At 35.9% G+C, this 13129-nt stretch overlaps 1 protein-coding gene across 7 annotated transcripts in view; it reads right to left on the reverse strand.

The window, feature by feature from the left end:
- LOC128987315 (uncharacterized) overlaps positions 1–13129 on the reverse strand; it is a 168233-nt gene that overhangs the window by 120618 nt on the left and 34486 nt on the right. For 5 of the 7 annotated variants that reach the window (XM_054408111.1, XM_054408144.1, XM_054408136.1 and 2 more), the window contains exons 8-12: positions 11524–11586; positions 8998–9180; positions 5560–5619; positions 2706–2765; positions 2551–2610 (exon numbers count right to left, since the gene is read on the reverse strand). In XM_054408111.1, coding sequence (XP_054264086.1) covers positions 2551–2610; positions 2706–2765; positions 5560–5619; positions 8998–9180; positions 11524–11586 — 426 coding nt within the window. The remainder of the gene's footprint in view (positions 1–2550; positions 2611–2705; positions 2766–5559; positions 5620–8997; positions 9181–11523; positions 11587–13129) is intronic. The other 2 variants (XM_054408120.1, XM_054408128.1) reach the window with 2 other exon arrangements.

A 13129-nucleotide genomic window follows, 5' to 3' on the forward strand; every position in this document is an offset into this window, starting at 1 on the left:
CATTAAAAATTTAAGGACATTGTCTGGCATTTAAGGACAATTCCCGAACATTTCATGGCCAGTAAAAATTTAAGTACAATTCCCGGTTTTCCCGGATTTCCCGGTTGGTAGACACCCTGGACACTGCCCCAAGAGCCAAGTTCGCGGTCACGAGACTGGGGAATCCCCAGGTGGTGACGTCACCGGGGACGAGTCTATATATAGAAGTGGCATAGTAATGTCAATGTATTATAGTTAAAAAAAAATAATGGTTTAAATACAGTTCTGAGAAGAAAACGCAAAAATACGGGTAACCGCGTACCGTACCGATTATGTACCGAGAACCAAGGTACAAAATATTGTACCGTACCGAACCGTACCGACCTTAAATTTTCTGTACCGCAGACCCCTAATAGTCACTAACTGAGGCTAATAGAGCCACTGCAGCTCAATTCTTCTAACCATCTGTGGTCTAGTGGTCAGAGCATTGGACTTGCAATCTCACTGTCTCGGGTTCCATCCTACCTGGCAGCAATATCTTTTTGCTCATTTAAAAATTGTTTAAATATTAATTGTAACATTTTATTTTCATTTAAGGGTTATTTCATTTTATTTGTAAGCATATAGTTATTTTCTTTAATACATTTCATCCTACTAATATTATAAATGAGAAAGTTTGGATGTATGGATGTATGGATGTATGGATGATGTTTGTGACAAGTGAACGCGAAAAATACTGGTCGGATTGGGCTGAAATTTGGCATGATGATAGCTCACATTCCCGATTAACATATAGGCATATTCTTATTTCAAAAATCCTTTCGGGCTCCGCCCCAGTGGCTCTGGAGTTTCCCATGTTAACCTTATGAGAAATGGAATTATTGAAGCTTAACAGCTGTTTCAATTAAACAAGTTGGTTCTGTTCTATGATGTTCAATATCATTAAAGTTACTAGGATTACCAACAGGGTGCAGCACTATTATTTCTTTTACATTTATGACAACAGCTAATTTGCAACCAAAAGGTGAGTGAGCGTAGCGAACGAACTTCAACCTGGAGGCGAGTTAGCGTAGCGAACGAGCTAACCTGAAGGCAAGTGAGCGCAGCGAATGAGCTCCAACCTAAAGGTGAGTGAGCGTAGCGAACGAGCTCCAACCTAAAGGTGAGTGAGCGTAGCGAACAAACTTCAACCAGGACGTGATTGAGCCATGCGAACGAGATAATCTTGAAAATTAAGAAGTTAAACGGGGCAAAGCCCGCGGGTTACAGCTAGTTTTGTCATAAATTGTGTTTTGTTATTTTTCACAGCAATCAAGTCTCAGGAATTAGCATAAAATTTCATAAGAGGTTAGAGTTAGGATTTTATTGTTTTAAAAGACCTTAAATTTCTTCTTTGGCTTCAACAAACATAAAAACAGTAATTAACACTTTAATTAGCATGACCGTTTTGTATTTCAAATTGGCTAGGAGTGGATAAAAGTTCAATAAAATCCTATAAATTCAGAAAATTTAGCTCTGCTATATATACGAGTAAAGTTAGGTTCTTATCAATACTACTTACCCATAACATAAACTAATTTCTTAAAATTCTTAAATTTAACTTTTCAGTTTTCGTTTTTCAAATTGGCCTGTTTTGTGACATTCACCCTTATGCTGAAATCAATGCCGCAATCAATTTTTCATTTTCATATTTTGCATTTGAAATATTGACATTTTAAATCAAATAATTGTAATATTTCATCAAGAAAACTTGGTGACAAAAAACGGATTGTGGTGTTAAGTTGAGCATAAAAAAGTAATGCAAAATGATGGGTCACAATACCACCTTCATATTTATAATAATTAATAATTTATCACATTTCAAAATGGTGGATCCAAGATGGCGGCCGAAAAAATACATTTGTTATAACCAAGTGAAAATAGGTCAACAATGATTGGTGGTGTATACTTATCTTTATCTAGCACTATTTTAAGATTATGGTCTTAGTTTGTAAATGCACAATGTTAAAATGGACTAATAATAAAGTTATAAAAAGTTCTCATAACTTTAAAATGGATCAAGAGTATTTAAAACAGATTGCAGCATCGTATTCAGCGTAAAAATCTAATTTGAAACAATGAATGGGTCACCACCCTACTTTTACATTTGAAAAAAAAACTTTGTATCCAATATGGCGGATCCAAGATGGTGGCCAAAAATATATACCCAGTCAAAATGAAGTACTTACTACTGTACAATGATCTGACGTGGTCTGGAGTTGATATCTTAAGAAATGTAGAAAACAGTAAGGGGGAAACTCATTTAAAACTCACCCTGTATAACCTGGTTTTTAAACTGTTTGTTTCATAAAACAATTATTCAAAACTTAGTTTCGTTTCAGTGACTTACACCACTTCCATTCTAGGCAGCTCAAAGAATATTATACCTTCTCCTATTTACTAGTGTGCTTGGTTTTTCAATCCTAAAACTGTTATTGAAACATGCAACATTATTACTCATAAATTCAACAAATTGTATGCTACTAGCTTTTACTCGTAAGTCTAGGTGTGTTATAATATAACAGGGCTTACTATGTTGAGGTAGCGAGTCAGAGAGATCTTCAGCATCTTTATTAGTAAGGGCACGTTCATCTAAAACAAATTAAGTACACAGTAAATATGTTGGCCAGACATACTAACAACAAGGATCAGTTCAAACAAAAAAATAGTGTTATGAAACGGCTTACCTTGTTGAGGTAGCGAGTCACAGTCATCTTGAGTGTCTTTATTAGTAAGGGCACCTTCATCTAAAACAAATTAAGAACACAGTAAATATGTTGGCCAGACATGCTAACAACAAGAATCTATTAAAACAAAACTAGGGATGGACGGGTGAGACGCATAGCGACACGCTATTTTATATAGTGTGTGCATTTCGCGAAGCCGGGCTGCATGACCAACTCGTAACCTGCCGCGATTGCATCAACGTCTCCCCCCACATTCCCACCTACGTCAACCCCCTTCCTGCTTCTTGCTCAAGGAACCTTCACACTGAAAGGAACCCGTAAAATTCCGACCGTCTCTCTCGTCATAAATGGATAAGTTATTGTAGTTAATATGTAGGAGTTAACTAGAATAATGTATGGCTAAGTCAGGAAACAAGCGGGGAGCCCTTCTGGCTCGCCCGACTATTGAAATGAAGGAAATTACAACTTAGCCGGTCGGCTGCCTTCTGCAGCCAACCATTTCAAACCTGTAAACTAAATTGAATTTTTAGTTCGGGACGGGATTGAATTTTTAGTTTGAGACAGGATTGAATTTTTAGTTCGGGACGGGATTTTTATTTCCTTCCCGATTTCCAGGACAGGAAACAGGATGGCATTTTTTCATTGAAAGAAAGTCTTGAGCAGTTACCAAAAAAGACAAACAAAATCAATTTTTACCATTTGTGACACTGACCTATAAAAACAAAAAAATGAGTGTAATGGGTCAACATTACGGAGGGGTTAAGATTTTATATTTATTATTTAATTATCATTAGGCCTATTCCTTACCTGGTTGGTGATAGTGGTTAACCTATCATGGTAAGGTAAATAGGCTGTTTAAATCAGCGACGATATTAAAGTTCCGCCGTATAATTTCACAGTCGGCGCAGGTAAATAACAACATAACCTGTACCACTAGTCGGCCGTCTTGGCGTTGTGTTGTGAATCGTGACAGCGCCAAGTTTGAACTCGTGACGTCATCGATCAGCTGGGAATTTAACCAGCTGATTCTCCACTAAATTCGTTGTATATTTAACCATGTCTGCCCATTATTAATATTAAGTAGGCTCCCACATTATTGTTTTTTTTTGGAAAATCATAGTTTATTTGACAAAAATAAAATGGAAGCAAAACAAAGGAATGCCGACCAAAGCTTCAAGGTCAAGCTATCCGTTTGCACTGACAATAGTCTGCTGCTCCTTAGGCCTACACATGACACATCTGTCTGCTGTGCGCTTGCTATGACACAACATTTTGTGTTTGGGTATTATTTGGTAATCATGACAACTTTACTAGCCTGTGATTGAGCGTTTAGTAACGATGGCAACTTGTTGAATGGGTGGATGAAGAGAAACTTAAGAAAGAATAGAAGAACAAAGAGAAAGAATAAGCGATGTTTTTGTGTCATTGTTATCTTTATCGGTGTATTTTACGACTGTTGTTATGCTATAAGTAGGCTGCTAATATATTATTTTATACTTTTTTATGCATTATCTAATGTTCTTATCAACATTCTTCTGTCCTGAAACAGCGTAGCCGTAGCATATGACTAGCAGTAGCTTACTAGAATTTCTAATGTTCTGTTTTTTATTTTGCTGTACAATGTTTGGCAATTTGTTTGTTTGAGTAAAAGTTTGAAAAAGCTGTGATTTTAAATGTCACAGTTTTTATTAATGAACCAAGGGTAATGACATAACAAAATTATCATGATTGCGCAATAGCCTACTAATTGTATTTTTATGATGTAACATGCAAATTATTACATTAACGTCCATTTAGTTTATGAGGTGGAAATAACTGTTTTATGTCATGTTGGATTAACCGTGGTTATAAGTTATACGTGATCTGTTCAAAATACAGTTTTACTACATTTTTATGTCAATAAACGCGTTCCTCTGATAATCCGACCTTTTTGCTGTTCCGACCATGCTCCCGGTCCGGTAGGTGACGGATTAGCGAGGTTCTACTGTACTAACAACAAGGATCTGTTCAAACAAAACTAGGGATGGAGCAATTGAATTTTTAGTTCAGGACGGGACGGGATTTTTATTTCCTTCCCAATTTTCGGGACAGGACGGGAGGGGATTTTTTCCTGTGCATTGAAAGAAAGTCTTGAGTATTGCAGCTACCAAAAAAGACAAACAAAACTAATTTTTACCATTTATGTCATTGACCTATAAAAACCAAAAAAAGGTAAAAATTTATAGGTATAGAAACTTGTGACGCACCGGTCACGGTGCAATCGTCGGTATGACACCGCGGTCACGGCGTGATCGTCGGTATGACTCGTGGTCAACACTTGATCGTCGGTATGACTCCGCCGTCACGGCGTGATCATCGGTATGACTTAGCGGTAACGGCACGATCATCGGTATGACTCCGCGGTCACAGCGTGATCGTCGGTATGACTTGCGGTCAACACTTGATCGTCGGTATGACTCCGCCGTCACGGCGGTATGACTCCGCGGTCACGGCGTGATCCTCGGTATGACTCCATGGCGCTATCGTCGCCATGATACCGCTGTCACGGCCTGATCGTCAGTATGATTCAGCGGTCACGGCGCGATCGTCGAAGTGACTTGCAGGTTGGCGTGATCGTCGGTATGACTCCGCGGTCACGGCGCGATTGTGGAAATGACTCGCGCTCACGGCGCGATCGTCGAAATGACTTCGCCTCCTGCGTTTGCAGAACTATCGTGAACATCTCTCGCGATAGCGGCGCCATCGTCACTCGCGTAGCGCCAAAATCGCCGACGATTGGATCAAACCCCGAAAAATTCCAGTATCAAATATAATTCTGTCCCAAACAAAGCTATAGTGTTATAAAAGGGCTTACCATGTAGAGGTAGTGAGTCAGAGGCATCTTCAGCGTCTTTATTAGTAAGGGCATTTTCATCTAAAACAAAATAAATACAGTAAATATGTGGACAAGACAAACTAACAACAAGGTTCTGTGCAAACAAAAATACGAGGGCCATCCAGAAAGTAGATTACGTTTTTGTCTGTATCTGCTAGGGGCGGGGCTAGCGCGACCATCTTGGTGTTAGTTTGTTATGCAGCTCAGTCGGTATCTACCTGTGCTAGTAAGAGGTTTCTCCTGTACTCCGGTGAGTTATTCATTTATTCATGTAAATTGTCACAAATTACACCATATACAGAGGAGTTTCCTCAATGGTAGATGACATGTCTAAAATATGATACAAAAATGTTAAAAACTAAATTAAAATGTAACTTAAACATAATGAGAAAACAAACTCTCCACATGAACCATTTTACAAACCACTATTACAATATAAAATGAAATCCTCTACTGAATAAAACATATGGCTCTTTAGATAGTTAACAAGTTTTCTTTTAAATGCTTTGGCAGAAGATTCATTGTGAATATGAGAAGGTAGTTTATTAAATAATCGGCTGCCTGTATAGAATGGTGTCTTTTCAAAAGCTGCTGTTCGATGTATCAGCAAAGAAAGATAACAATTACATGTAGGATAGTTATGTGTAGATTTTACAAGAGTGAATTTGTGAAAATTTTCTTTAACAAATAGAAGGGTATGTAGAATGAAAATGCAAGGTAAAGGCAGAATATCTAGTTTCCTGAAAATTGGTTTGGCTGATGCAGTATGGGGGGAATTTGTCATAGCACGGACAATGCTTTTCTGAATCTTAAATATTGCCGGAGAAGACTGTGAGTTGCCCCAAAATATCACTCCATATGTTAAGTTTGAATAGATATTTGCATAGTAAACCATTTTCAAAATGTTTATCTCCAGGATTTTTGATAAGTTTAGAATTAGAAAATGACCTTTATGGAGAATTTTTGTTAAGAAATTTACATGCTCATCCCACTTCAAGGAAGGATCAACGTGTAACCCTAAGAATTTATAACTATCTGTTGTCTGTAATAAGGGTTTGACATAAGAGTCATCAGAGTATTTTGTAATGGAGTAGTTGGAATGAAAATTAATAGCAAAAGTTTTATTTTTATTTAAAAGAAGGCCATTAGCTTTAAACCAAGAATTCATAGCAGATAAGTCATTTTCTAGCATCTTAAATAAACTAACCCGGATGGGGTGTTTACATAAAGAGTAGTATCATCTGCATATGTTATTAATTTGGAGTTATGAACTGCATTTGGTAGATCATTAGCAAAGACTAAGTAAAGGAATGGCCCCAGAATTGATCCTTGAAGGACACCAGCTTTAACAATGGAATAATTACTTTGAACAATATAATTTATTTTGACTGATTGTTTCCTATTATCCAGATAGGACTGAACCCAGAGAAGTGCATTACCACTCACCCCATAGTGATTCAATTGTTTCATGAGCAAGTCATGGTCAACACAGTCGAAGGCCTTCGAGAGATCACAGAACACTCCGACTGTGTACTGCGATCTATCAACAGCCTCCGAAATGCCCGAAACAAGCTCATAAATTGCCTTAGTTGTATTTCTACCCTTCCTAAAACCAAACTGGTTTTCAAAAAATATGTGATTGCTCTCAAAAAAATAAGATAATCGGTTTAAAGCTACCTTCTCAAATACTTTAGAGAAAGTAGGGAGGATGGAGATAGGCCGATAATTGTCAAAAACTGAAGAATCCCCTTTTTTTAAAACAGGGTTAATAACACTATATTTAAGTATATCTGGGAATTTATAATGGTCAAAAGATCTGTTAATAAGAATTGATAAAGGATAACAGAGTTTATCAGAACAAGCTTTGACTAAAAAAGATGGAATGCCATCCCAGCCAGCCGATTTTGAAGACTTAAGACTTTTTATGACATTAAAAATTTCAGATGAAGTGGTTTTCTTAAAATGAGACATATTTACTAATGGAGTATTCACATTCGCAAAGAGTTACTGTGACAGTTTAAAATTTTTGTGTTAATTGAAAATGCCGCGAACTGTGAAGTGCGTGCAAAATCAAAATGAATGGACTCTTTGGTTACAGTTTGGTAATCAAGCTGTTTGGTTATGATCTCGTGCAACAAACTTCGCGAAATTTGTGGAAAACCCATTTGTGGTACTATGAACTTTCAAGTTTTACGGACATCTGCATCGACTTTTTCGACAAGTTCGGCAGTCACAATGCTGGGTCCTCCACTTCGCTCTTCGTTGTGAACGTTAGTTCGGCCATTTTTAAATTTGATGACCCACTGACCAACTCCACCTTCAGTAATAATGTTTTCCCCATAAACTTCACAAAGTTGCTGATAGATTTCTATCGGTTTACAGTTTTTTGCAGTCAAAAACATTATATCTGCACGCACTTCACGGTTCGTAGCATTTTCAATTAACACAGAAATTTTAAACTGTCACAGTAACTCAACGGAGTACAGCAGAAACCTCTTACTAGCACGGATAGATGCCGACTGAGCTGCATAACGAACTAACTCCAAGATGTTTGGGCTAGCTCCGCCCCTAGCGGATACAGACAAAAACGTAATCTACTGGATAGCCCTCGTATGTTACAGGTGCAGTAAAACTAGTCTAAATGCAAACTTTAATCTGATTTAGAGCAAAATTTATGAAGACCGATGTTTCACCATCAAGAGCAAATAAAGTCAAATGTATTACAAACATTCATATAAGTTAGTTTCTCTTTCATCCTTTTATCTACTAAAAACATTAGGCTATATTTTACTCTACATCATAACTTTAAGTTATAGGTTTTAGTTCGCCATTTTGTGCAAATTCTATGCCTCTTAACCAAGTGCTGTTCCTGTTGAATGGAGAATATTTTTCTTTGTTTTATTTTGGCAATCCCCATCAGAAACAAGGGCCTCTCTGTTTATATTACTTATTGTACTTACATTTTAGCCCTGTATTAATTTATGGAACTGTTTCGGTTAACCCGATTTTGCTTAACTGGGGTTCTACTGTATTCCATTGTTGAAACTAGTGTTGTAGCTTCGTTCTTTTCATATGGTCAAATAGTATTACTCCTTCTTCTTTCCACTTCCATCCTCAATGTAAAAGTGTGTTTAAATTTTTATATATCAATGTGGATTGGGGTTGGATTATCATAGGTGATATTGAAATTGGTTATAGAATTGAAGGGGGGAATATTAATTGGGCCTTAACAATATGTGTGCATGTATTTATCTATTTATATTTGTAAACACAAATACTTAAGCATTTTTGATCTGACAGTTGGGATTACTAGAGGGTTGGACTGATTCCTGAAGTTTTTCAGGATATACCCAGTTGATATGAATTCCTGTACGATTATTGGTTTTCATGGATTCCGGGAGAGTAGTTATCATTTACCTGAATCGTCACTGATTAACTGTTCCCATTCATCATAGAGGGCTGCGAAGTCGGGTAAACTGCTGGACTCTGATTCAACATGACTGTCAGCATCATCCTTATCTTCAACAGCCCTTTCAGTGTCAGCACCATCCTTATCTTCAACAGCCCCTTCAGTGTTAGCACCATCCTCACCTACAACAACTTTCCTTCATCATTTGTCTCTATACTCACAAAAAAGTTTAAATATAATTTGAATAATAAAAGTACTATAAGCCTGAATAAAAAATGTATAACTTGTATTTTTATTACAGAATTAGTCAAGTAGCAAACATTATTGTTATGGGGTTTTAAGTTTAACACTATAAAAATGCCTTGAAATTTTACATATTTGAGACATCTGAATTTTTCACTTAACATGCTGTTCAGTACCAGCAGTCTCCTTGTATACAGCCACAGCCACCTCTAATGCAAGGCCGCGGCGAGCGAAAAGTGGCAACGTCGCATCCGTGTCTTGGTGCGTGGTCGACTTACCATTAACAGTGAATGGAGGAGTCGCGTACCGACGTACATAATCACGTTTCTAATACCCTTAATGATTAGTAATGGCATTGAACTTGTTACTACAGCATGCCAGATAGATGTGATATGGCTGGATGCCAGAATAATTATGAAAGCTCAATTTAAAATGAATAATACATACAGTGTTCTAAGATTCTATGTGATCCGCCGTGTAAGCAACAATAGCTTCCTGCTATTCATCGGTCAAATTAGACATCTTAAAACAATTCTCGTTTTTGTGTGAAACATTTTCACGAATATGAACTTAGATTTGTAAAAAAATGTAAGAATAAGACAATGATTCATGTAAATATAGACGCGAGAAGCGAGTTTTAGGTGGTAATGCCGTACCTACTATATTTCCTTATTTTATTTGTCTATCTTATTAATAAAAGCTGTTGTTAAGTGATTAAAATGACTTAAATAACTAGCACTTCAAAGAAATAAACCGGTGTTTCTGTTAAGTTTAATTAGGCCTACTAGTAAAAAAATATGTACTACACCATCTAACAATAAAAGCATCATAGTCTCCGACTCCAGTCTAGATGTTGATTTGATACAAAAATTCTATTAATATTGTGGAAAGCCATATGGAGGCCTAGCTTCTGAAATCGTTTACAAAATGGCAAACGTTTTGCTTATTAATTATTCAAAGAAAATAAATTATTTAGTCAGTATGCCTTCAAAATGAAAACTTAAAATTTTGTTGTCGCTAACTTATGGTTTCCTCAGGTAGACTGAAACATAATATTTCTATTTAAAATTTAAAATGATTTTATTTGAACAAATTGTTAGATATTAGTCTCTACAAATCCCAAAGTCTCTACAAATATTGAAGTGGCAATAAGTTAGTCCTACTGTATTACCATTCTTGGTATAGTACCTAGCTATAATTTGTAAAATTTAAGCCCAGTCTGTCTAGTAGTTTTTACTATGTTCCATGTTGAAAAACAATCATATAAGTGTTATAAGACGTTTCTTTTATTTACTTTCCGTAAATTTAATAACACCATAGACTAACCAACACAAGTAGACTTCTCATCCCATTGTAAATTTTGAAGCACGTTTTTCGTGTCTAGTTCATGTACGTGACACAAAGGCGCTAGTGTCAATGAAACTTTGTTTCCATTATTTTAGGGTTAATTTCTTGATTTGTGCTTTACTGTTTGGTTATATAACTAGGGGACAAGTTATTGTTTATGATTAGATCGTATTATTTGTTTAAACGAGGTTTTAAATGGCTGCAATAACGGGAAACAAATTGTAAACAAAACACGACCTCTACATAAACCGTACATGAACTAACAATAAAATTGTCTTCAGCTGTTCCATAAGGATGAGAAATCTACTAAGGGAGTATGTTTTATCTATGATAACACGTACAATGCTGATCAAGAAGTTATTTATATTTAAATTGAAATAGCACCTAAAATACAAAGAATGACGAGCATAGTTAATTAGGCAATCACAAATCAGACCGAAACAGAACAAAAGAAAAAAGCTGTTGAAACCAACATAATTGAGTACAAAAATATGCCCAAAAAAGGAAACAGAGAAAATGCTAATGTTGTCATGCGCTAGAAAAGACTCCTGTTTGCCGTTTTTTACTAAATAAAAATATCAATTCTATAATTGACTAGAAACTTTTTGTACAGTTCTGTTATGATTTTTGCATTTAGCTTGAACCCTATAAAAGGCTTGTAATTATTGGAAGACCGTTTTGAAACCTGTACGGACACAACTCTGTGCAATAGCAATCCTTTGGACCACTTTACCTGAAGGTTTATTATTCCTGAAAGTTACCTTAATTTCCTAGTTCCAACCCATTCCATTAATTGATATTTTTACAAAATTATTTGAGTTTGAGGTTGCAAGTTTTTATAAAGTTAAAAGTAAAATAAAAAAGAAAGGGGTTTCTTATATTGAATTAAAAATAAATAATTCTGATTCTAGCAATGACTAAGGGTTGAAATAGATCTTACTTACTTTGATCATTACGAGCTTCACTTATAACACCAACACTCCCATCACCGTCTTCTCGACCATACACTGTAGTTCAACAAAGTTTAAAGTTCATAGGATAAGGCAAAATTATTGTTAAATGTTATACAGGGTGACAATTAAGACTTAATAACTTTAAAAAAAAAAGAGATATCACAACCAAATTTGGCATATCATTACTGGTAATAGTAAGCTACTTTTTTGTGTACATGGTGATTGGCTGTCACTTATGAGGGATGGCCTATAGGGAGTAGGTTGAAAATCTTAAAGGTAAGCATAGGTTGATATATACATCAAAATAGTTTTGTTGAGCTAAAAACAATGTCAAAAACCTAACCTCAAATGGACAACCGATTCAAAAATGGTAGCCGTTCAAAGATTTCTTGAATCTGCAATTTTTAATTCTAAAAGTCTGCCATTTTTTACTTGGTTGTTCTTTTTAGCTCAAATTTGCAGCATTGTATTTTACTGATAAAAACCTTTAATTTGATGTGCATATCGACATGTGCTTATGGAGGAAGGTAGCATATAATAGCGTTGCAAAGACAATTAACCCTCCGAGTGAACATAGTTTAGGCCTTAATGTCCGCCTATTTTTGGCGCATTTGCAAGGTTTTATTAAAACGGATCTGAGAAGCTTAAAACAATGTTAATTCTACTGTTCTATATACCATTTGGTTTGGAAAATCATGGGCTTCAATATTATACATAAAACATAAGGAACATTTGTTTCAAAAAAATGTTTAGGTAAAAAAAAAATATTTGGGAAAATTTCCAAAAAAAAAAATAAGTTTGCGCTCAATGAAATTGTATAAATTATAGGCCTATAAATATTTGAAAATAGCCACTTTGTTCTAAATTTTATGAGGATTACAAATATATAATAATATAAGGAAGTAGATTTGCAAATAAATAAGTTATGGGCAAAAAACAGATTTCAGTACATAGCGTTTAGCTAAGAATGCATAGCCTAACCATAGCTAGGAATCTGGCTGATAATTTACATCAATATCACTACCTACTTCTTCAGGATCATCAACCAGCCCTTCAAAATAACTTAAATCTTCTTATAATGCACCACGTATATCACTACTTTTGATTTTTAACACTAAAACATTGATAAACGTAATAAAACACATCAGTCATCGGTCCGAGGGTAACCTAGCTGCTTACAAATACGCACGTCAGCTGTCTGCTACAATTACGATCGGCTCGGAGAACATAAAGCGCTTAGAGACAGACCTCTGGAGAAAGCGTAGAATATAACGAAAAGAACGATACCTAACTCAATCCAGTTCAATCCGATTCAGTCAGTCATAGAGCCTTCGCCGTAAACGATGTTCGTGCGTTGAAAAATCGACGCGTGACACTACACAAAGTGTGTCGCGCGTCGATTTTTCGACGAGTGACGCTCGGAGGGTTAATCTTTGAACAGTTGTCATTTTTGACTGGATTGTCCATTTGAGGTTCGATTTGTAGCACTGTTTTTAGTTCAAAAAGACCTTTAATTTGATGTACGTATCATCAACGTATCTCTAATATATGTCTCAAAGTTTATTTTTAGTTAATTTGGAGAACTTTTACCTACCCT

Source organism: Macrosteles quadrilineatus, unplaced genomic scaffold (genome assembly GCF_028750875.1).
Source record: "Macrosteles quadrilineatus isolate MER2022 unplaced genomic scaffold, UCM_ALF_1.0 Scaffold_1__1_contigs__length_201487025, whole genome shotgun sequence".
NCBI classification, from domain to species: domain Eukaryota; kingdom Metazoa; phylum Arthropoda; class Insecta; order Hemiptera; family Cicadellidae; genus Macrosteles; species Macrosteles quadrilineatus.